The following is a 24,799-nucleotide window of genomic DNA, read 5'->3' as shown; positions in this document are numbered from 1 at the left end:
GTACCTGGGAGGCAGAGTTAATTAAGAGTAGGAATATTGGGGTGGGAGACCTTCCCGTGATTGGGGTACAAATGGACCCAAACAGCCACAGTTTAGCCAGTCTGTGTCCTGGTACCCAGCATGGTTTGACTAGTCCCTGTCCTGGTTCTCCTCTTTCCCTGCTCCAGCTCAGGGCTGGGATGGCAGCAGTGACAAGGCCCAAGCTCTGGCTTCTCCCCAGGGAGTATGAGGAAAGTTGTGTCAGCCAGGCCAGTCACTCAGAAAAGGCATCACTTCCTTGCAGAAGAGACAGGATTAGGGTGGCTGTGTACCAGCCCTTGTTTGCCTAACTCTCCCCTTATTCATAAGTCTTCTGGAATCCACAGGGACTTGGAGATCTCAGGCATAGAGGGATGTGACAGGGACAGGGCAAGAGCTGTCATTTTTAATCCAGCTTCTCCCTGCTGAATCACAGAGTCTCCAACAATGGCATATATTAGTTGAACCTAGGAGTGGGCACAGATCAGAGCCAGTTGTGTTGGGAAGGAAGTGTCTTCTGTCCCTTGTTCCTCTGGGAATTCCTCAGAATGGCATTGGTTGGGTTGGGAGTCAGGATGGCAGGGGCAGAAGCTGGTTCTGTCTGGGGAATCATCATCTTCAGTCCACCAGGGTTAGGCACCAGACACAAATCTATGTCCACATCCTGATTCCACTACTGCCCAGAAAACCAAGTATCCATCAGATGGCATTTAATTGATGCCTGTGATTGTGGTGTTTATGATAGTAAGAGCTTGGGCTTTAGAGTGAGGGGACTGGGCAAGTGGCTCCACTTTGTCAAGCCTCAGTTTCTTTGTCTGTAAAATGGGAATAATGTAATCTACCCACAATAGGACAGATGTGAAACTGAGTGAGGTGAACACCTGGTATGTTACAGGTGCTTTGAAAATGTCAGTTTCATCCTTCTTTCTGCAGGTTGGCTTCACTGAAGGAGATGGCTCAAGGACTGGGACTCTCCCAGCAAGTTCTATGCAACTTTTGCAAGACTAGCTCCTTGCTGGCCTCCGCATGCCCCATGCTGGGCCCCAACGTTCAGAGCTGGGACTTGAGCTCACAAAACTGGGGAGCTGAGGCGTTTGTTCTCTTGGGTCTCGCTCTCTCTGTCCCTTGTGCCTCTGTGGCCGGCCTTCTTCCTGCCACAGGCCATGCCCCTACCAAGGACACATGGCCATTCTCTGTTAGGGCTGATGGCAATTCTTTCCTATCTCATTACCCACTAGGGGCCTGGGAGCCCTGTGACTGGATCTGAGAGTTCTTGAGCTGGCTTCAGCTGCAGAACCGTCCGTCCCCCATCAGATCGAGACTCTATTTCTCCCATCAGTCTGGGGGTTTCACAAGGGGAGGAGAGCCTTCCATCACTGACTTCCAGATCAGGGACTCTGCCAAGTAGGGACTGTCTTCTCAGCCAGTCATTTATTAGTCTCTGAATTCCAGCTCTATGTCTGGATCTGTGTTAGGCACTTCAGATGCCACATAAGTAAGACAAGGGCCCTGCAGGGGTGGTGCTTTGGTGGAAAGCTGGTCTTAAGGGTTGGGCTTGGGAATAGGCAGGGTCAGATTCCAGGGCATGGTTCTGGACTCAGCTGGTTTATACCTGTATGACCATTGCAGTTGCCTACAGACCACATCCATCTGGCTGTTCAACATGCATGCTGTACTGGCTGGTAAATAAAAATATTCTGAATGTCACTCCTTTTGAGGGACAGCACAGCCTTTCCTGGGCACTCTCCTATATTCCCCAGCCAGGTAGTAGAGTCGGATGTACTCATATTTGCCTGTGTCCGTGTTTTAGCAGGAAGGAAAGGAATGGTCTGGGTTGATGGATGTCCACTTCTGTTATCTTTCTCTTGGTCAACACAGGAGCCTTCTAATCTGAGGGAATGGAGAGGCAAAGAAGGGAGAGTGATAGAAATGGGAGGGCAGAAACTTAAGGTTCTGCCCCCAGCACTAGAAATTCTGTCATTTCTCAGCCCCAGTGAGAAAGTAGATACACCTAAGCCATCATCAACTGCTAACATCTTAACTTGTCAGTTGCTGGGTGCTGGGCCCTGGCAGGAATGGGCCAAGCTAAGCAGGGGAGACCAGAGAGCACCAGTGGCCAACACTGCTGCCCGGCTGGAGAGGCTGTGCTGTTTCTCCTGGAGACCTGACCAGTCTGTGGTTCCCACAGGAACAGGGTTGTCTTTTTAGCCCCCAGTATCTGGTTTCATTCATCTCAGACTTGTTATTTCATTCATCTCTAATAAAGGATTGGGGGATCAATTTCCAGTGGTTTCATTTATGAGATCTTGTGACTGGGTTGTGGGATTTTGGGGAGGCTCAGCTCCCCGATGGGATGTGCCTGAGGTGACCGACGTGCCCCATGTGCTCAGGTTCTTGGGCTCTCGTCCACCCAAGAACGGGTAGGAGGCCCTGGCGCGGTGATATTGTTCAAGTAAATATCAGACCCCAAGAACTTTTGCAGAAAAGTGACTTATTAGGCAGAGAGAGAAAGAGAAGTAGGGAGAGAGAGAAAGCCAGCTCCCACACTGTCGTGGGAGGGGATCCCAGAGAGGGAAATCTGCACAGGTAAGGGGCAAGGGGTCTTTTAATCTGGGAGTTACTCCTGCCCCATTCAAGTTCTTGTCTCGTGAGAGGAGTTCCTTCAAACTTCCGCTGGAATGACTGATCTTCGACTCTGACATCTGATTGGTTGTTTGGCCCACAGTCCTCCCATAGCTTTTTGAGGCCTTTCTAAACAAAAGAAGCCCACCTGGGCAGTCTGTCTTCCCACACGTGTGAAAGTTAGACAAAGACCTCTAAGCTCTTGCATGGAGATGTGAAAGAAGGCAGGTCAGGCATGTCACTGGGAAGTTCTTGCCTTTGAAACCACACCCCCTGTAGACCCAGGAAGAGAAGTTAACACATTCCCTCAATCTGAAGAACAGGGAGGGGAACGGAATCTTGGGGCATGAAATTCTTTTTCTGGTCCTGGCAAGGGAGATGGCCTAATGTGGAGTAGTGGTTTGCGATTGCAGTGTTTTGCCCCCAGGAAATTTTTGGTAAAGCAGAAAATGGTTTTGACTGTTCCCAACTGGAGGGTGCTCGTGGCATGTTGTGGACAAAGGTCAGGGATGCTACTAAACGTCCCACAGTACACAGGCCAGCCCTCCATAGCAATGCATTATTATTCAGCCTAAAATGTTAATAGTGCCGAGGTGGAGAAACCCTGGAAAGAGCACTGGACTAGGAGTCTGGAGACCTGAAATTCTGGTTCTCCCATGGTCCTTTGCCACTGTCTCTGTTGACTGCCCCTGAGACAAGGATTTGGGAGCAAGTAGCTTATCTGTGAAATGATCCCAGGAAGCATAATGAGGAAATAGAGAAGTGAAACAGAAACTCAAAAAGCAATAAAGAGCTGGGCGTGGTGGTGAGAACCTGTAGTCCAGCTACTCGGGTGGGAGAATTGTTTGAGCCCAGGAGTTCAAGGCTGCAGTGAGCCATGATGGTGCCACTGCACTCCAGCCTGAGCAACAGAGAAAGACTCTGTCTCTGACTCTTGTTGGGGACCTGTGAGAAATGGTATTGATTAGAACATGCCTTCAGGTTGTCCCATTGAGAATGAAGAAACTGGGTGTTTTCCACCAACTTTGGTTTCTTGCTGGTTGGTGGTGTCCTTTCTGAGGGCATCAATTTCCTACCATCCCAAAGCTCCTGATCAGAGAAATGTGGGGAGCTGTCCAAGGTGTGTCCAAGAATTATCTTCTAGTGACCTACAGGGTAGACAGGTAGGCAGAGGGGATATGATGCATATGAACAGGGTCCAACCCTGAAAGGATCATCACCCTCTTTGGGCCTCAGTCTTCCCACCTATACAATAGGGAAGTTGGACTCCATGTTTCCTTAGGATCCTTCATACCCTGATGTTATAGGAGTCTTAGCTTCTTTCGATGTCCCACAGTTCAGGGTGGGGACTGGGTGGAAGTTTGAGAAATATCTTTTTTTTTTTTTTTTTTTTTTGATGACTCTGTCTCCTACATTGGAATACAGTGACACAATCAGAGCTCACTGTAACCTTGAACTCCTGGGCTCAAGCAGTCCTCCTGCCTCAGCCTTCTAAGTAGCTGGGACTATAGGTGCACGCCACCATGCCTGGCTTTTTTTTAGTACTTCACAGAGGTGAAGTCTCTCTCTCTATTGCCCAGGCTAGTCTTGAACTCCTGGCCTCAACCAATCCTCCTGCCTTGGCCTCCCAAAGTGCTAGGATTACAGGCATGAGCCACCACTCCTGGCCATCTTTTTCTAAGGCAATCCTAAGTAGCCTCAGGCTGCTGAGGATGAGTCTCTTCAACCCAGAAGGACTTGGCCAGGAGTTGGCCAAAAGGCCTCCCAGCATCCCAAACCATTAGAGTCTAACCTCCCAAATGTGAATGGCAGCGCTGAAAGCTCAGATCCCACCCACTGCCTCTCTCCACACTCCTGACCTCTGCTGCAGCCATGCTAATTTTTCAGCTCCTCCAACATTGTCAGGCCAGGCACCCTCCCATCCCTAAGCTTTGCACATTTGGAACTCCAAGAAGAGAGGACTATTTCGTTCCTCTCTGAATGTCCAGAGCAAGAACTGCCTGGCACATATTAGGTGCTTCACAAATGTATGTTGAATGCCTCTTCCTTTCTTCCATGAACACTCCTCCTCCTCCCCTCAACTCCTGCTATGCGTTTCAGCCAAAGTTTAAACTTCGTTTCTTCAGAGAAGATGACACTCTAAATAGTGCAGGTCCCCTCAAATGTGTCCTTAAGTTGTCCTCCACTGTTTCCTGCCCTCACCCCAGCTGTGATAAATACATTAATTGACCATGTCTGTTTTTGTTTAAGCTTTCTCTTGCCCACAGACAGCTTGCTGGGACTGGGTCTGTCTTGTTCATTGCTTGGACACTCAATACGTATTTGCTGAATGGATGAAAAACCCACTCCATCCTACCTTGATCCCAGTCACATAGCAATTGGAAGATAGGTGTCCACACCAAGCTGCCTCTACGACCCAAGCTGGAATCGGGTTCTCTCAGGAAAATTGGGAGATTTCACTCGACACCCCAATCCCAGTTCCCCAACCTGCACACACTGTGGCCCACTTTTCATGCCTTCCCTCCAGGTTCCTGAGCCCCACCCTTGTCACAGGAAGATCATTTCTGTCCATTAAACTCACTTGTTTAGCAAGAGAACCGGGACTGTAGGAGACACCTGGAGATGATTCCACGGGAAGGCAGATCTTCGCATGACTGGGGAAGGTAGGCACAATTGTATTTCCACCCCTCCACCAAGATGACCCTTGCAAACCCACTGAGGGGGTACTGGCCTGACCTGGCAGCCTTGCACCTGGATCAGTATTTCTCAAAATTTGGCGCACTTAAGAATACATCTTGCTGTAATCACAGCAATTTGGGAGGCCGAGGCAGGAGGATCGCTTGAGCCCAGGAGTTCCAGATCAGCCTGGGCAACATAGACCCCGTCTTTACAGAAAAAAATTAAAAATTAGCTGGGCGTCATGGATGGCTCACGCTTATAGTCCTAGCTACTCAGGAGGCTGAGGCAGAAAGGATTGCTTGAGCTGGAGAAGTTGAGGCAGTGAGTGTTATTGCTCCACTACACTCCAGCCCCAGCCACAGAGGGAGATCCTGTCTCAGAAAAATAAAAAGAATCTCCCTGCAAGCTGTCACTACTGAGAGTGTGGTTCTGAGACCAGCAGCACCCCAGCACGTAGGAGCTTGTTAGAAATTCAAAGCCTTACTAACAAAACAGCCAGCAAACTCAGTTTTAGGTATACAGAGGCAAACGGGAGCCTGGATACACGTGGCACGCACAGGCTGTGCGCGATGGAGTGAGTGCAGGTTAAAGCAGAGCTGGATTTAGTGATACACACACACACACACACACACACACACACACGAAGGGATTCCTGCGCACCGAGTTGCCTCCACTTGGGCATAGGAGCAGAACTGGGTCTTCCCGTTTTGAGCTGCAACGGTGCAGAGACGCGGGAGCCCAGAACGCTTCCCGGATCCCCCAGGACACCCCCGGGCGCCCTCCGCGCCACGACCGCCGCCTGTGGCTGGGGACACAGCCTCCCAGATCTCCAGAGAGACCTCCTCCCCAAATCTCCCTTCGGTCCCCGGCTCTCCTGGAAGGGCTGGAGGAGGAGGGCCCCTTCTCGCAGCCTTGTCCCTCCCCTGAGGCCCGACCGGCCGGAGCAGGCAATCAGTGCCCGGGCGAGTCCTTGAAGTCTATATTTAGTGCCCGCCACCCCTCCCCCGCACAGTTGGGAGGCGGGCGGGGGGGTGAGGGAGAGCCCCGCCCCCGCCGGGCGTGTGTGTCGTGTGTGTTTGGGCCCCGCGCGGGTTGCGCGCCCTCCGCCTTCGCACCTCCTGCCCCCGAGGCTCGACTGCTGCCCCCGCGCCCCTCGCCCCGCCAGGCGTCGCGAGCCAACATGGGCCAGGAAGAGGAGCTATTGAGGATCGCCAAAAAGCTGGAGAAGATGGTGGCCAGGAAGAAAACGGTGAGGCTGCAGAGTTTGGGCCACGGCCCCCGCCCCCGGGAGGCGCGGGCAAGCCCGGGAGTCTGGGGTGGAGGCGTGCTGGCGGGGCACCCCGCGGGCGCAAATGGGACTCGGGGACCCGAGGGAGGCGCGGCTGGTGCAGGGCCCCAGGCCCTTTGGGGACCCTTGCCGGGCACCTCGAGGTGGGCGTGTGTGTGGCCCAGGGCGCCAGGGGATCATGCGAGTCCTGGAGGAGCGGCTTGTGCACGTCCCTTTGGACGTGTAGGGTTCACCCTGGGCAGCTAGTGCAGGGCCCAGGAAGGCGGGCGAAGAGAGCTGGACGTGGGAAAGGACTTCGGGAGTCCCGGGACTTGGCGTGTGCACAGCCCCGGGAGCGGCGGCGATGGCGGGGGCGAGGCTGGGGGTAAATCCTGGTGGCCCGAGAAGGGGCAGAGAAACTTGGGCTGAGGAGGGTTGCTGAGCTGCATTCCTGCACCCCGGAATGAGTCTGCAGGAGAGAAGCAAAGGGCCGTGGATCCTGCGACCCCACAGCTTGGGGCGTCAGGAGTGGTTCTTTCGGCAACTTTCCCTTTCCTTGGCCTTGGGTGCCGCCCGGACGGGCGGGCGGGGGCCGAACAGGTGCGGGGGCCCGCAGGGCGGGTGAAGGGGGCCGGGCGGGAGGCCTGTGCAGAGAGGGCGAGGGCGGAGGGAGGAGCAGCTCGGTGGGAGGTAGGGAGCAGGGCTGACAGCCGTACGGGAAGATCCCGGCCAGAGCACAGACCTAACTGGAAGTTAATGTTTGATCTTCCTTGCGATCTTTGCCTCGGGCTGGCGGCGGACTGGTCGCCTGGCCAGTGCAAATTTGGCCTTGGGTTCTGGAGGGCCAGGGCTCACCCTGGGAGGAAAGAAAGGGAACCTGGTAGCATACGCATCCCACCTCCCAGCCTGTCCCAGGGTCCTCTTCCTCCTACCATCCCTAGCCCTGTGCTGCAGCGACCTGCATTTCCAGGAAACCTAGAAGCCTGGGAAAGGAAGAAACCCTGCGGGAAGTTTTAGAGCCAGCAAGAGTAGCCAAGGCCCAGGGAAGAGTCGCTGGAACCATGGAGTGGTAGGGAGCCCTAGAGTGGACACTAGGCAGTCATGAGTGGGTGTCCATATAAAGGCCAGAGTCGGCTGGGCGTGGTGCTTCATGCTTGTAATCCCAGCACTTTGGGAGGCCAAGGCGAGTGAATCACAAGGTCAGGAGATCGAGACCATCTTGGCCAACATGGTGAAACCCCGTCCCTACTAATACAAAAAATTAGCTGGGCATGGTGGCGCGTGCCTGTAATCCCAGCTACTCAGGAGGCTGAGGCAGGAGAATTGCTTGAACCCCAGAGGCAGAGGTTGCAGTGAGCCGAGATCACACCACTGCACTCCAGCCTGGTGACAGAGTGAGACTCCATCTCAAAAATAATAATAAAAATAAATAAATAAAGGCCAGAGCCTCAGTTTCTTTATCTGTAAGAAAGATGAGATTATCTGCCTCTGGAGAAGGGGTGTCACTGGATTCTTGTCTCTGCTGGCAGCAGTGAGGGTTGGAGAGATGAGACAGAGATGTAAAGCCCTTAGTAGGACTCAGACTGGTGCTTGGTAAGAGCTGGTGAACGAGACCCGCTTCTACACAGCCAGGTCCAACACGGAAAGGTATAGCACAAACCTACGGAGTGCTGGGAGCTTCTCATCTGACACTCCCAGCCTCCACGTGCTCCCCATTCTGGAAACCTCCAAAATCCTCAGTACAACTGAGCCTCGAGTCATGGGGGGCATTTTCTCAGCTGGGGTTGGTAGAGCCCAGTCAGGGATTCTGAGCCAAATTCCAGTTCAAGTAGACAGGTTATCCCAGCCCAGCTCCTTACTGACCCCCAAGATTGGGCCAGGAAAGAAATTCTGGGCCTCTGGGTAAGAGGGGTAGGATTGGGATGCTTAGAGGCCCCAGGAGAGGCAGCCTGCTGTGGTGGAGCTCTGGCCGAAGAGGAAGGGACCTGCCCTGGCCGCCCCCTCACTCCTTCTATGGCCCTAGACAAGCCACTCAACTTTCCCTCTCTGGGCCCCTAGTTTCCTCTTCTGTGAAATGGGAAGAGGAAATGGTGTCTCCTGGAGATGGATTCCTGTGGAAGTGCCCAGAGCTGTCCCCAGAAAAGACGCAAGTCTGGCCGCAGGGTTCCTGCAGCACGGAGCCAGTTTACAGTCACGTCTGCGCCTGGGGCTCTTGGCAGCATCTGGGTGGGCACATAGCTCTGGGCATCTGGCCGAGAAAGGTGGGGCCTGCTGTGGGAATGAAAGTGGACCCACCCAGCGGTGGTTAGGCAGAGGAGGACCTACTTCCTGTAATAAGACGGATCCTCCACGTTGCAGCTCAGGCCCAGGGTTTACTGCCAATGGCTGAAGTCTCAGCCACTTAGGGCTTTGTCACATCCTCTGAGCATGCACTAACAGAAGCAGCTTCAAACACACAACCAAGTGCCTACGGTCACAGCTACACACACACATAGCTATACACAAGCAGCCACAACACAATTGTTAAACAACTGAACCTAACTGCATATGAGACACAGCTATTGACACCAACATGACAAGCTATGTGACCCATATGACCCACACTGACCATTCTAGTTACAGAATGATACACAAAGACAGCCACACACGTGTGCACGCAGCACAGCTACACCCAGACATGCAATGCTACAGACTTAGCAAGCAGCCACATTTATACATTCAGATGTTATAACACAGGCATCATCCCACAAAGACAAATAGACAGAGCTGTGCCTGGAGCTGCATATTTACAGTTCCACACCTAGACCGGAGATACTGCTGGCTGCACAACCCATATGTGTATTCAGAGAGAGACACCCAGCAACATTTGCACAAGGCTTTGTGAACCCAGCTACTATCAAGGCTCATGGCTATTTTTCTCCAATATGACCCAGTTATACAGCTGCAACACACAAGGCATACACCCAGTGGAGAGCTGGAACTGGCTTCACACTGATGGCTGCATTTTCAGGAATTTTGCAACCTGGTGGTTAAACACAGCAATTCTTTTTTAAAAATTACATTATCTGCTTACAATTAAATAAGTTATATTAAAAACAAAGGTAATGAATCCTCCAAAATAATCATTTCCTAATTATTTGACTACATTGTACTATCATGTATGGTCAGAGGTAATTTACTTCTATTGTTTTCTGTATGGTGGAAATACTATATAACGGTATGGGACTGTACATCTCCTCCCAAAACTTCCTTCAGTTCAGTGACAGCATGTCGGTAGCTTGAAACTGGCCATGGGATGAGTGTTTACACCACAGAAACTGGCAAGCACTACAAGTCAGTTTTTTTTCCTTGAGAACTAGTTGTTAAATGTTGGCCAGCACACCACCGAACTCACCCATGTTGACATTCCATGATTATGTATGTCTGGACAGACCTATGCCCACCCTAACACAATTTGTATAGTGGTTAGAGCCCAAAAGCCCTGAGTTTGAATCCCAGCTCGGCTCCTTATAAAGCATGTGACCCTGAAAAAATTACTTAACCTCTTTGTTTCTTGAATCGCTCTTTTGTGAACATGGGATAATAATTCTGTAAAAATGGGAGTAATGGGCCGTGCATGGTGGTTTACACCTGTGATTCCAGCACTTTGGCAGGCTGAAGCGGGTGGATCACAAGGTCAGGAGTTCGAGACCAGCCTGACCAACATGGTGAAACCCCATCTCTACTAAAAATACAAAAAGTAGCCAGGCGTGGTGGTGGGTGCCTGTAATCCCAGCTACTCAGGAGACTGAGGCAGGAGACTCACTTGAACCCAGGAGGAGGGGTTGCAGTGAGCTGAGATAACGCCACTTCAGCCGGGGTGACAGAGCTAGACTCCATCTCAAAAAAAAAAAATGGGAATAATACACATGACCTACCTGATAGGGTCGTTGTGTGAGTTAAATGAGATAATACAGGTAAAATACTTAGAAGAGTGCCCAGTACCTAGTAAACCTTTAACTAATGTTATACTTGGAGTTCTTCACCCCCAAGTTCACGTGCGCACACATCTGCAGGTCATGCCTCTGATAACATACTGTGAACCCCAGTTCTCAGGGAGGCTATGGACTGACAGAGGGCAGCTCTTGGGACATGGTCCAGGTCCTGGCAGGGTGGAGGTTGGCAGCTGGAACTGTGAAGTGTGGGCCAAGGATAGGAACATACAGGACACAGTCAGCTGGTGCTCCCTAGGGAACTGATCTCAGGACAGCAGGCAGGGATGGCTTCTAGGAAGAGGTTGGGGGAAAGGAGAAGGCTGAAATGGGTCAGAGGGTGTCCAGGGCCTGGCAGCTCACCAATTTTCAAATCTAAGCCTCCCTTTTCTCCCTCCCGCCTTCTTTCTGCTTTACTCCTTCACAAGTTCATCCACTCAGGGAGTGCTAGACTCTTCTGAGCCCTGAGAAGCTCTAAGAAGAGCTTTTTTCTCTTCTGAGCTCTAAGAAGAGATTAAAACAGTTCTCTTCACCTGGGAGAAGTTAAAGTAGCTGTTCACACAAAGACTTGAGATGAATGTACCTAGAAGCTTTACTTGTAGCAGCCCCAAACGGGAACCTATCCGTAAGTCCCATCAATCAGTGAATGAATTTAAAACATTGTGATAGACTGGGTGCAGTGGCTCACACCTGTAATCCCAGCACTTTGGGAGGCTGAGGTGGGAGGATCACTTGAGGCCAGAAGTTTGAGACCAGCCTGGGCAACATGGCAAAACATCTCTACAAAATAATACAAAAAATTAGCCAAGTGCGGTGATGCATACCTGTGGTCCCAGCTATTCGGGAGGCTGAGGTGGGAGGATCACCTGAACCTGGAAAGTCGAAGCTCCAGTGAGCTGCGATTTTGCCACTGCGCTCCAGCCTGGACAACAGAGTGAGAACTTGTCTCAAAAAAAAAAACAACCCACAAAGCAATAAAAAGGAACTACTGATCCATGAGACAACATGGATGAGTCTCAAAAATAATTATGCTGAAATAAGCCAGATGAAAAAGGGTTTTTGCCCTACATACTCTTTATATAAAATCCTTAAACATACAAGGTCAACTATAGTAACAGAAGGCAGAATTGTGGTTGTTTGTGATTGGGGATAAGGAGGGATGGATTAGAAAGGGACAGAAGGAAGCTTTTGAGGCTGATGGCTGTGCTCTTATCTTGATTGTGATGAGGGTTCCATGGGTGTACATGTATGTCGAAACTCATCAAATTGTACACTGCAAAATGTGCAGTTATTGTATGTCAATTACACCTCATTAAAGCTGTTTTTTTGGGTTTTTTTCCAAGTTGGGAGTCTCGTTCTGTCATCCAGGCTGGGAGTCTCGTTCTGTCATCCAGGCTGGAGTGCAGTGGTGCGTTCTTGGCTCACTGTAACCTCCATCTCCCGGGCTCAAGTGGTTTTTCTGCCTCAGTCTCCTGAATAACTGGGATTACAGCCACACACCATCCACACCTGGCTAATTTCTGTATTTTAGTAGAGTCGGGGCCTCACCATGTTGGCCAGGCTGGTCTCAAACTCCGGGCCTCAAGTGATCCACCCACCTCAGCCTCCCAAAGTGCTGGGATTACAGGCATGAGCCACCATCCTGGCCAAGCTGTTTTGTTTTGTTTTGTTTAAAAATCCCCCAGTCCTCACCCTGCAAAGCTCACTGTGGGGAGGTGAGGGAAGGATGCTACAGGCACAATAAGCCAGGAAGGAATTCATTTTGGAGGAGAGATGGGGGAGGGGGAGGGCATTCCTGTGGGGAGGCACAGCAGAACCAAAGGCTGGCGGTCAGGAGCCTGGCTCAGAAGATTTGAACCCAGCAGATGGCAGAGGATGAAGTTAGAGGACAGTCGAGGACAGGATGTCTCTCTCCCTCCTTCTGCCCCTTGCCTGTCCCTCCACCGTGTGTCTGTCTATATCCTCCTGCTCCCTGCACCAAAACCACACAATAAACAGAGAAGCCTGGGCAGGACCCGGGCCCCAGCCCTTACCTTGTGGCCTCCCACAGGAAGGGGCCCTGGACCTTCTGAAGAAGCTGCACAGCTGCCAGATGTCCATCCAGCTACTACAGGTGGGGGGGCAGGAAGCCTTGGGGCAGTGCCTGGGGGGAGAGCTCATGGGGGAGGGAAAGACCCCCGGTGGGGGAAGGTGGGGTCTGGGAGGAATTTCTGAGGGGAGGCTGGGGGGAGGGGATCTTGAGGTGCAGACCTCCCAAGCAGGGACTGAGGGAGACACTGGGCATCTCAGGGGCAGAGAGGGTACCTTCTAGGTGTGGGGGACCTCTGGGCCTTGCAGCAAGACTGGTTTGCTTCTCTTGAGTACCCCAATTCCTAAGGCCCTGGGCCTGTGGGATCCAAGAGGCCGATAATCCAGGGAGAGGGAAAAGTTCTCCATTTAAAAATCCCTGTTTGACTCTTAAAGTCCCCAAATTTACTAAAAGCTCCTGGCCCTGAAAAATGAGCACAGACAGATGCAAGGTCTCATAGCCAGGGCTGCTGTCTAAGTTGAAACTGGAGCTCAAAGACACTAGAGGGAGTCGGGTGCGGTGGCTCATGCCTGTAATTCCAGCACTTTGGGAGGCTGAGGCAGGCAGATCACCTGAGGTCAGGAGTTCAAGACCAGCCTGACCAACATGGTGAAACCCTGTTTTTAGCAAAAGTACAAAAATTAGCCGGGCATGCATGGTGACACACACCTGTAATCCCAGCTACTTGGGAGGCTGAGGCACGAGAATCACTTGAACCTAGGAATTGGAAGTTGCAGTGAGCTGAGATTGCACTGCTGCACTCCAGCCAGGCAACACAGTGAGACTCCATCTCAAAAAAAAAAAAAAAAGGTACTAGAGGGTTGGGAATGGGAGGGATCCTGACAGTCAGCCAAGTGCCGCCCCCAACCCTAGCCGCAGCTTTTCACCAAAGCCACAGGTATCCTCCATGTCAGGCTTACTTGGCCTCATGCAGAGCAGGGCCTCAGTTACAGTATTGGGGTTCTGACCTCAGCCAGGAGTCAGGGCTAGGACGCCGGGGGTCCAGGTTGGAAGGGGAGGTGATGGTAGAGCTGTGGCAGGACCAGCCAATGAGGGCAGCCATTCCTGTGTATCCATCCCCAGACCAGGTCTTAACCCTCTCACTTTGCAGACAACCAGGATTGGAGTGGCTGTTAATGGGGTCCGCAAGCACTGCTCAGACAAGGAGGTGGTGTCCCTGGCCAAAGTCCTCATCAAAAACTGGAAGCGGCTGCTAGGTGAGAGAGGAGAAGGTTGACCTGAGCCCTTTTTTTCTCCTAGCGCTTGGGACAGGACTGGGCCTGGCTCAGCGCCAGCACTCAGTGTGTGTCTGTTGAGTGACTTAATCAGTGACGGATGGCTTCTGGATCCAGGAGGTAGCTAGTGGGGGAGCACCAGTGTTTGTTTACACATGGCAAGATTTGTAGACTTGTGAGTTTTGTTTGTTTGTTTGTTTGTTTTTGAGACAGAGTCTTGCTCTTGTTGCCCAGGCTGGAGTGCAGTGGCGTGATCTTGGCTCCCTCCCTACAACCTCCATCTCTTGGGTTCAAGTGATTCTCCCGCCTCAGCCTCCTGAGTAGCTGGGATTACAGGCACGCGCCACCATGTCCGGCTAAGTTTTGTATTTTTAGTAGAGACAGGGTTTCACCATGTTGTCCAGCCTGGTCTTGAACTCCTGACCTCAGGTGATCCGACCACCTTGGCCTCCCAAAGTGCTGGGGTTACAGGCGTGAGCCACCGCACCCAGCCAACTTGTGAGATTTTGTGTACATGCGCCTGTTATGTGTTTGTGGTCCCATACATGTCTACATACACACATTTATCTGAACATGTGCCGAGGTGTGTTTGCCAATGTATTTATGTCCCCATGTGAGAACGTGTATTTGTACACACGTTCCTGTTGTATGTGCATTTGTGTGTAAATGTGTTTGTGTGTGTGTGCACAATGTGTTTGGGAGTGTGTGTGCAGCTGTCCTCATCTCTGCCCTTTGCTCCCTCCCCACTAAAGTCATGCTGGGTTCTGCTGAGACAAAGCTTAGTTGAGGGACAATGCCACCCTTTTTTTTTCAGACTCCCCTGGACCCCCAAAAGGAGAAAAAGGAGAGGAAAGAGAAAAAGCAAAGAAGAAGGAAAAAAGGCTTGACTGTTCAGACTGGAAGCCAGAAGCAGGCCTTTCTCCACCAAGGAAAAAACGAGAAGAGCCCAAAACCAGGTATTCTTTTCTGGGATGGAGAGCAGGAAGCTGACACTTGTCACATCCTCTGCCAGCAGCTCTGTGTATATTATCTCATTTAAGTCTCACATCCAGCAGGGGGTAGATATTGGTATTATCTCCTGCAGTGCCCCCTCTGGGAGTCCTTCTTTGGCTCAACCAGACATTAGACTCACAAGACCTAACTAGGCCATGAGTGGCCCTGGCTTTGCCTAGAAGGATGCAGTGGCAGGAAAGAGCAACAGCCTAGGTGCGGGGAAACAAGACCACAATGGGTGGAAGCCTCACATCCCAAATCTTCTAACAGTCCCAAAAACAAAGTTTCCAAGATGCTAGCAAGGGCAATAGCCGCTTATAAGGATCACTCCACCTGGCGCACTGGCTCACACCTGTAATCCCAGCACTTTGGGAGGCTGAGGTGGGAGGATCACTTGAGCCTAAGAGTTTGAGACAAGCCTGGGCAACATAGCAAAACCCCACCTCTGCAAAAAATACAAAAATTAGCCAGGTGTGGTGGCACGCACCTGTAGTCCCAGCTACTCTGGAGGCTGAGGTGGGAGAATCGCTTGTGCCTGGGAGGCAGAGGTTGCAGTGAGCTGAGATTGCACCACTGCACTCCAGTCTCAACAACAGAGCAAGATCCTGTCTCAAAAACAAACAAAACACCAAGACATATATTATAAATTAAATGGAACTCTATTTTCTGTATCATACAATAAAAATTTTAAATCTGAATTGTTGGGTTTTATTCACAATGATCCTGTACTGCTTTTGAAATAAAAAATAATAATAGTGCTTTTAAAAATGAAACAAGACTGATAAAAATCTGTTGTAGAAAGTAATGGATGGCCAGGCGCGGTGGCTCACGCCTGTAATCCCAGCACTTTGGGAGGCCGAGACAGGCGGATCACAAGTTCAGGAGTTTGAGAACAGCGTGGCCAATATGGTGGAACCCAGTCTCTACTAAAAATGCAAAAATTAGCCAGGTGTGGTGGTGCACTCCTGTAGTCCCAGCTACTCAGGAGGCTGAGGCAGGAGAATCACTTGAACTTGGGAGATGGAGGTTGCAGTGAGCCGAGACCACGCCATTGCACTCCAGCCTGGGCGACAGAGTGAAACTATCTCATAAAAAAAAAAAGAATAATTAAAAAAAAAAAAAAGGAAACTGTAGAAAAGTAGAAAAAAAAAATCACCCACATTCCCATCACCCAAAGACGATCATGTGTTGGTGTATGGCTTTTCTTCTGTTCTCTCTTTGACTTGTTTTCTATAGTTAGCCACAATTTTAATAGTCTGCTTTTTAAAACGTAATGCCTGTGAAACGTTTTTGTCACATTTTCTATGTTCCGTTCCTTTCCACTGCTCATTTTACAAGTGTCTCCTACTTGGAAAAACCCTAATTGGCATCTAACTTTTCACGTAAGTGTGTTTTGTTTTCCCAAAAGGGTTAGAAGTTTGGCTGGGGGGAGCCCCTGACCATCTCCACAGTGCCTAGCATGGAGTGAACATTTACTGAATATTGCTAGCCCATTTGCACCAGTGCAGTCCCTGTGGATTACCTCCCCATCATGCCCTGGCTGGTCTGGCCATCTCTAGAGCACCTGTGTGGTTTTGAGAACCTCGGCAAATAAAGGACCAAGAGCAGGAGAGCTCTTGTGAGATGAAGCTGAAGGATTAGAGGCTGAACTACCAGGACGGGAACAAATAGGATTCAGCACTAATCTGTTGCATGGGGAGTGTAGGCATCCAGGTAATGGTGGCAGCCTGAACATACATGGCTTTTGTTTTTGTTTGCTCCATCCCCAAGTCTCACTAAATGAACAGTAAAGCGACTGGGCACAGTGGCTCATGCCTGTAATCCCAGCTCTTTGGGAGGCTGAGGTGGGCAGATCACCTGCGGTCAGGAGTTCGAGACCAGCCTGGCCAACATGGTGAAATCCCGTGTCTACTAAAAATGCAAAAATTAGCCAGGCATGGTGGCATGTGCCTGTAGTCCCAGCCACTCGGGAGGCTGAGGTGGGAGAATCACTTGAACCCGGGAGCAGAAGTTGCAGTGAGCTGAGATTGCGCCACTACATTTGAACCTGGGCAGCAGAGCGGGACTCAGGAAAGAAAGAGAGAAAGAGAGAGAGAGAGAACAAGGAAGGAAGGAATAAAGGAAGGATGGAAGGGAAAGAAAGAGAGAGAACAGTAAAGAAATTTCTTTGAAAGGCCTGTATGGGGACAACAGGTGTGGGAGAGGTAACAATGAAAAAGCAGAGAGCAAAGTTCTGGGCTGAACTTGGTCACTTACGACCTTCGTCTCCAAGACTCAGTGTTATGGCCTGAAAACCAGACATCATTTTCTCAGTTCTTTCTTCTTAAAAATAAAATGTTTTATTTGTAATAGTCTTTAATTTTATTTGTTGTTTTAGTTTAGCTATTTTGTACTTTTTTATGGTACAGATAATTACTTACTCATTGTAGAAAGTTCTAAAAATACAAATAAGAAAATAAAAAATCATTTATCTAGAAACAAGCACTCATATATAATTGTGTGTGTATATATATATATACAATTTAGATATATATACACATATATACACATCCTGCTAGACTATTCCTATGCATTACTACCTATAAAATACTTATTTGTTTTTTGTTTTGTTTTGTTTTGTTTTGTTTTTGTTTGAGTCTTGCTCTGTTGCCCAGGCTGGAGTGCAGTGGCATGATCTTAGCTCACTGCAACCTCTGCCTCCCAGGTTCAAGTGATTCTTCTGCCTCAGCCTCCCGAGTAGTTGGGACTACAGGTGAGCACCACCATGCTCAGCTAATTCTCGTATTTTCAGTAAAGACAGGGTTTTGCCATATTGACCAGGCTGGTCTCGAACTCCTGACCTCATGATTCACCTGCCTTAGCCTCCCAAAGTGTGAAGATGACAGACATGAGCCACCAGACCTGCCCTAAAATACTTATTTATTTTAATAAAATGGAATTACATTATGTATACTATATTGTAACCTTTTCATATACATAAATGTATTCATTTCAGTAGCAAGGTGTGTTTAGTGTAAAAAGTTTAGAAAATAAAACACAAGAGGAAAATAACAGAAATAACCATTGTCAACATTTTGATGTATATCTTTATAGTCTTTTAAGAACATACAGGCCAGGCTGGGCACAGTGGCTCACACCTTTAATCCCAGCACTTTGGGAGGCTGAGGCAGCTGAAGTCAGGAGTTCAAGACCAGCCTGGCCAACATGGTGAAACCCCGTCTCTACTAAATATACAAAAATTAGCTGGGCATGGTAGTGGGCATGTTAGCGGGTGCTTGTAATCCCAGTTACTCTGGAGGCTGAGGTAGGAGAATCACTTGAACCTGGGAGGCTGAGGTTGTAGTAAGCCAAGATCGCCCCACTGCACTCCAGTCTGGACGACAGAGACAGACCCTGTCTTTTAAAATAAAAGAACATACATATGGGCCACGCATGGTGGCTCATACCTGTAATCCCAACACTTTGGGTGGTGGAGACAGGTGGATCATCTCTATTAAAAAGTAAAAAAAAAATTAGCCAGGTGTGGTGGCATGTACCTGTGTTCCTAGGTACTTGGGAGGCTGAGGTAAGAGGATCACTTAAGCCTGGGAGGTGGAGGTCGCAGTGAGCTGAGACCCCACTATTGCATTCCAGCCTGGGCGAGGAGTGAGACTCCATCTTAAAAAAAAAACATACATATGTACATTTGTATTTGTATTTTCTTAAGCAAATTTGAAGTGCACTGTACATTTTCCTGGGACACTAAATTGTTAAGCCCACTCACTTGTCCCAGCCATGGAGTTCTGAAATGTAGCTGTCGCTGGGACTCAGCAGAAAATGGAGCGGTATCTCCTCCTTCTGCTGGGAGAAGCCAGTTATCAGGGGTCTTATTTCAGCTCGGTTAATGAATTTCCTTTCTTTTTAGTTTTCTTAATGATGATTCATTATACAAACACTGTAACCACATTAGTGAAATTTAGAATAAGAGTGGGAAACATTTGTGCATATCAGACAAATTAAGCAGCTTTTATTTTTCTTCCTCTCCTCTCCCAGGCCTGGTCTAACTACATAATTTTTCTATTCCTTTAGGCAAAGTGTACAATTTTTTGTTTGAGACAGTCTTACTCTGTTGCCCAGGCTGGAGTGCAGTGGCATGATCACATCTCACTGCAACCTGTAATTCCTGGGCTCAAGTGATCCTCTCACCTCAGCCTCCTGAGTACCTGGGACTATGGGCACAAATTGTTTTTAAAAATCTAAAACAGTATTTGAGTTTTTGTCCTTAGGAACTATACAGATTGTACATGATTTGGAAACAAACTGTAGCAAACAAGGGCTAAAGAAGAATCACCCATTCTACGCCTTCTCCGTTGTCTGGTCACTCAGAAATATCCCACTATCAGCTGGGATTGTTGTGGCTTGTTGCCTCCCATTATTTTCATCCATGTATTCACCATAGTCTGCTTTTTCTTCCACATAAATTTGAGACCCCTGACTGGGTGCAGTGGCTCACGTCTGTAATCCCAGCACTTTGGGAGGCCAAGGCAGGTGGATCACTTGAGGTTAGGAGTTTGAGACTAGACTGGCCAACATGGCAAAACTCTGTCTCTACTAAAATTACAAAAATTAGCTGGGAATGGTGGCACATGGCTGTAATCCCAACTGCTTGTAAGGCTGAGGCATGGAAATCTCTTGAACTCAGGAGATGGAGGTTGCAGTGAGCTGAGATGGCGCCACTGCACTCCAGCCTGAGCAACAGATGGAGACTGTCTCAAAATTAATAAATAAAAGTAAAAATAAATTCCAGACCTCTTTTCCACTATGTGCCACGTCTCCAAGGCCTGGCTAGAATGCTGATATTCTGTGCCATGTCATCTTGACAGACATCACCCATTTGGTAGACTTCACTGTCCCCTTATTCCCACAGATAGAGAAAATATTGTGCTGGATTATTTCCTTCCATCTATCTCATGACGGGGTACTAACCCACTTGCCCAAGAAACGGCACACGATTCAAGGATCTTTCAAGAACCCAACTGCTAGCTGTTTTGGACTCGTGCCTTACGAACTGATGAAGTACCTGTAATACAGGTCTTCAAAACATGGCTTCTATTTTCTTCCTTCCTTCCTTCCTTCTTTCCTTTTCTTTTTTCCTTCCTTCCTTCGTTCTTTCTTTCCTTTTTTTTTCTTTCTTCTTTCATTTTTTCTTTTATTTTTTGTATGGACTCTCCCTCTGTCACCCAGGCTGGAGTGCAGTTGGCACAATCTCAGCTCACTGCAACCACCATCTCCTGGGTTCAAGTGATTCTTTTGCCTCAGCCTTTAAGTAGCTGGGATTATAGGTGTGCTCCACCATGCCCGGCTAATTTTTGTATTTTTAGTAGAAATGGGGTTTCGCCGTGTTGGCCAGGCTGGTTTTGAACTCCTGACCTCAGGTGACCCGCCCACCTCGGTCTCCCAAAGTGCTGGGATTACAGGCGTGAGCCACCACTCCTGGCTATCTTGCTATTGTATTCCAAGCATTTTTTTCGTGTTCCTGAATAGTTTTCAGAACAGTCATTTGCAATAACTGCAGAGTATTTCTGATTTGTTCTAAAAAGAAAAGCAACGAGGAAGAGTCAGAAAGTGGTGGTTCTCTGAGGCGGAGGCTCGTGTCTTCTCTCCTCTCTCCCACTGTAGGAATTCAAGCTCTTGGTTCCTGCTTGCATTGTCTATCCCCAAGGGGCACTGGGGAGAAACCCCACAGAACTCCCAGGGCCCGTTGTGGGAGTGCAGGGGCATGTGAATGAGGACCTCTCTTTCCCTCTCCCATGTGTCTGGTTGAAGGCTGCTCCTGGGGTGATTAGTTAATGACCAGCACTTCCAGCCAGCCTAGCTGAGGGGGATAACTCCCTCAGGCAGAGGCCCTGGGGAGCTTGCAGGAGGCAGCTCTTGGGTCCAGAGGCAATGAGAGAGGGAGCACCCAAGGAAGGGGAGGTGGGCTCAGCACACACAGTGTCCACCACAGTGATCAAAACCTGCCAAATGCTGCTCTTGTGGAATTTACATGGGGTGTCAGACAATAAATATAATTAAATATAAATAAGTAAATTGGCCAGGCACAGTGTCTCACACCTGTAATCCCAACACTTTAGGAGGCCGAGGCAGGCAGATCACCTGAGGTTAGGAGTTTGAGACCAGCCTGGCCAACATGGTGAAACCCCGTCTCTAATAAAAATATAAAAATTATGCCAGGCGTGGTGGCTCACGCCTGTAATCCCAGCACTTTGGGAGGCCGAGGCAAGCAGATCACAAGGTCAAGAGATTGAGACCATCCTGGCCAACATGGTGAAACCCCGTCTCTACTAAAAATACAAAAATTAGCTGGGCATGGTGGCAGGAACATGTAGTCCCAGCTACTTAAGAGGCTGAGATAGGAGAATTGCTTGAACATGGGAGGTGGAGGTTGCAGTGAGCCAAGATCGTGCCACTGCACTGCAGCCTGGTGACAGAGCAAGACTCCATCTCAAAAAAAAAAAAAAAAAATTAGCTAGGCATAGTGGCACACCCCTGTAGTACCAGCTACCCAGGAGGCTGAGGCAGAAGCATCACTTGAATCTGGGAGGTGGAGGTTGCAGTGAGCTGCCTAGATAGCACCACTGCACTCCAGCCTCGAGTAAATTATATAGTATACTAGAAGGTGACATGTGCTATGGAATTAAAAGGAGGGCAGGGTAAGTGACATAGGGAGTAGTGTTTACAATTTACAAACAGATAAATTTTCTAAAACCAATAAAAGGAAGAACTACATTATATATGGTAAAAAGAATGTCACTGCATGCATTTTGGAAAAATTGGAAAAAAATTCACCTTTAATCCCATCACCCTAGCCGTAACAGTGGTTAGCATTTGAGTGCATTTTCTTCCGGTCTGTTTTTCCTCCTAGGCTTTGGTTTTCTTGCGTGACTTTAGGCACAGTCCGCATCTAATTTTGTCTCCTGCTTTTTTGATTGCTATTTTAACCCAGCTCTTCTCTCCCCAAGGCCCATGTAGTTCTCCTCTCCTCCTCCTAAAGTGCCTGACGGGGAGGCTGAAGCTGATCTCTCTGTTTCTCCGGTTCCAGATGAGTACAGACAACTCCAGGAATCTAGTCTCTGTGGACTCCAGTTAGCTAAGGCCTGCCTGACAGCCAGGAGGACAGGGGCCTGCTGAGAGTTAGTTATTAATAGCGAGCAACAACACATGGAACATACATGGCCTGTGTTAGGCCCTTGGCAGATATCAGTTTCTTTCCCTTGTATTGCCTCACTTGATGGAGGGTAGGTGAAGGTCATGACCAGCCAGCACCGCCTGGAGCTCCCCTCCCAGGTAGCTGTGGTCCGGGTGGGCTTCCTTAGCCTCAGTCCAGCAGGCCTTTTCCCAGGATGCTTTCTCCCCATCTTCCTGTCAGTACTGATGCTAGCCTACAAAGCAGTCTCATCGCCGCTTTCTCTTCTTTCAGGAGAGACTCTGTGGACTTCAAGTCTTCTGCCACCTCCTCTCCAAAAAGGCCATCGGTGGAAAGGTAAAGGAGGCCACAGCCTTCTCCATCCTACATCCTATTCAGCCTGTGTCCCCCTCTCTGTTTTTATGGAGGAAGCCTGAGGCAGGGGAAAGGAGGGAAGGAAGAAACCTCCTACGTTATGTTGCCCCCATATTTTAAGACCCATACAGTGAGACTGAGTGGGCCCCCAAATCAGAGGTGTGGCTCCTTCCCTGAGGCGGCTGACTGGGTGCTGTTGCCCCATCACTGTGGGGGGACCAGTCTCAAGGTCCAATTGAACCCGGTGAGGACAGAAGTCTTGGAAACCTACACCTAGGCTGGGCACAGTGGCTCATGTCTGTAATCCTAGCTCTTTGGGAGGCCAAAGTGGGCGGATCATTTGAGGTCAGAACTTTGAGGCCAGCCTGGCCAACATGGCGAAACCCGTCTCTACTAAAAATACAAAAATTAGCTGGGTGTGGTGGCGGGAACCTGTAATCCCAGCTACTCGGGAGGCTGAAGCAGGAGAATCACTTGAGACTGGGAGCCAGAGGTTGCATGGGCCGAGATCATGCCACTGTACTCCAGCTCAAAAAAAAAAAAAAAAAGAAAAGAAAAGAAAAGAAAAAAGAAAAAAAGAGAAAGTCTATACCTGGAGTGGGCTGAACTGGCTAGGATGTCTACCCAAAAGTAGCATAAATTATCAAGTCATTTAGTCATCAAGTATTTATTGAGGGCCTACTATGTACCAAGAGCTGTTCTAGGTGCCAGGGATACAGAAATGCACAAAAGAGACAAAAATCCATGCAGTCGTGGAGGCCTTTATTGTAAGTAGGGGGAGATAGGTGAAGCTTAGAAGGTAACAAGTACTGTGGAAAACAAAAGCGGAGAGGGAAGAGGATTGGGGAAGGATATTCATGGAGTTGTCAGAAAAAGCCTCATTGAGCAAGTGACCTATAGGCAAAAGCTTGAAAGAGGGATTTAGCCAAGCAGATTTTGGGGTCATTCCAAGCCAAGTGCCCTGAGGTGGGGGTGCGCCTGGCAAAGTCAAGGAACAGTGAGGTAGCCGAGGACTGGAGCAGTTAAAGCGATGGGGAAGGTTGGGGATTGAGTAAAGCTGGAGCTACTGGAGGGTACTGAGGGCGGGAATGATGCTACCAAATGTATCAGGATGGCTCTGGCTGCTGTGCCGGGAATGACGGAGCAGCGACACCAGCCAGGAGGCTGTTGTGGTAATTCAAGCAAGCTATTATGGTGGCTCGGATCAGGGAGGTAATGGTGGAGGTGGGGAGAAGGGGTGGTTTCAGGATATATCTTAAGGGAAAGCTGACAGGACTTCCTGACAGATTGGATGTGGGGAATGAGAGAAACAGAGGAGTCAGGGATGAGTCCAAAAGTTTTCACTTGAGCATCTGCAAGGATGGAGTTGCCATGAATTGGCATGGGGAAGACTGTGCTTATGCAAATCAGGCTTGGGGTGGAAAATCCAGAGTTCAAGCCTCGATGTGTTGGATTCGAGGTGTGTCTTAGTCATTCAGTTGGAGAAGTTGAATATGCGGTTGGATTAGATGAGGTTACAATTCAGCAAGAAAGTCTGGGCTGGAAATATAAAATGCAGAGTCAAGGCCCGGGGCAGTGGCTCACGCCTGTAATCCTAGCACTTTAGGAGGCCGAGGCAGGCAGATCACTTGAAGCAGGGAGTTCGAGACCAGCATGCCCAACATGGTGAAACCCCATCTCTAGTAAAAATACACCAATTAGTGGGCATGGTGGCAGGCATCTGTAATCCCAGCTACTAAGGAAGCTGAGGCAAGAGAATCACTTGAACCCAGGAGATGGAGGTTGCAGTGAGCTGAGATCACACCACTGCACTCCAGCCTGAGGGACAGAATGATACTCTATCTCAAAACAAACAAAACAAAACAAAACAAAAATTGCATAGTCATTAATGTGTAACTGGCATCTGAAGAACCTGGGTGAGAGCACCAAGGAGAGATTGTGGATAAAGGAGTGGGTGTGAAGTGTGGTTCAAGGAGTGGTCAGAGATCAGAGCAGGAGAAACAGGGCCAAAGAGAGCAGGCCAGGCCAGGAAGTGGCCAAGCAGAAGATCAAGGAGAATGATCAGGGTCCACGGGCCATATTGGCTTTTGGGGCACCCTGGTGGGGTGATAAGGGTGTTGGCTTGTGGGAGAGTAGGTGTGGGAGCTGCACAATTATTTTAAGCCTAATGTATCAGAAAGACTGCCATTGGAAAGAAAAGTAGAGACACAAAAATTAGGTTGTTTAAGGTTTTATGAAGATTGAACAGGCCTGGGCTGTACTGCACACCTCCAGTGTGGCAGCCAGCTCCACCTGATGAGTGGAAGCTATCTGATTGTGGAAGTGCTGATTGGAGAGGGAGTCTGAGGCTGTAGAAAATGTTCGGCAGTCAATTAGCAATGTCTGGTGTGGGTGAGGCCTAGGAAT

General features: G+C 49.4%; 2 protein-coding genes across 3 annotated transcripts in view; both read left to right on the top strand.

Annotated features, from left to right (window-relative positions):
- ASAP3 (ArfGAP with SH3 domain, ankyrin repeat and PH domain 3) overlaps positions 1 to 2,298 on the top strand; it is a 58,116-nt gene extending 55,818 nt beyond the window's left edge. For both annotated transcript variants that reach the window (XM_064363447.1, XM_064363446.1), the window contains exon 25: positions 952 to 2,298. In XM_064363447.1, the coding sequence (XP_064219517.1) occupies positions 952 to 1,026 (75 nt within the window). In that variant the 3' untranslated portion in view covers positions 1,027 to 2,298. The remainder of the gene's footprint in view (positions 1 to 951) is intronic.
- A 4,171-nt stretch (positions 2,299 to 6,469) lies between these two features.
- TCEA3 (transcription elongation factor A3) overlaps positions 6,470 to 24,799 on the top strand; it is a 44,680-nt gene continuing 26,350 nt past the window's right edge. The window contains exons 1-5 of the mRNA XM_064363444.1: positions 6,470 to 6,568; positions 12,608 to 12,670; positions 13,737 to 13,842; positions 14,675 to 14,816; positions 22,313 to 22,375. Coding sequence (XP_064219514.1) covers positions 6,500 to 6,568; positions 12,608 to 12,670; positions 13,737 to 13,842; positions 14,675 to 14,816; positions 22,313 to 22,375 — 443 coding nt within the window. The 5' untranslated portion in view covers positions 6,470 to 6,499. The remainder of the gene's footprint in view (positions 6,569 to 12,607; positions 12,671 to 13,736; positions 13,843 to 14,674; positions 14,817 to 22,312; positions 22,376 to 24,799) is intronic.

This window comes from Aotus nancymaae, unplaced genomic scaffold (genome assembly GCF_030222135.1).
Source record: "Aotus nancymaae isolate 86718 unplaced genomic scaffold, 86718_ANA_hifiasm-v0.15.2.pri h1tg000053l, whole genome shotgun sequence".
NCBI lineage: Eukaryota > Metazoa > Chordata > Mammalia > Primates > Aotidae > Aotus > Aotus nancymaae.
Note: the sequence above shows the minus strand (reverse complement) of the source record. Positions and strands in the feature narration are given on the sequence as shown.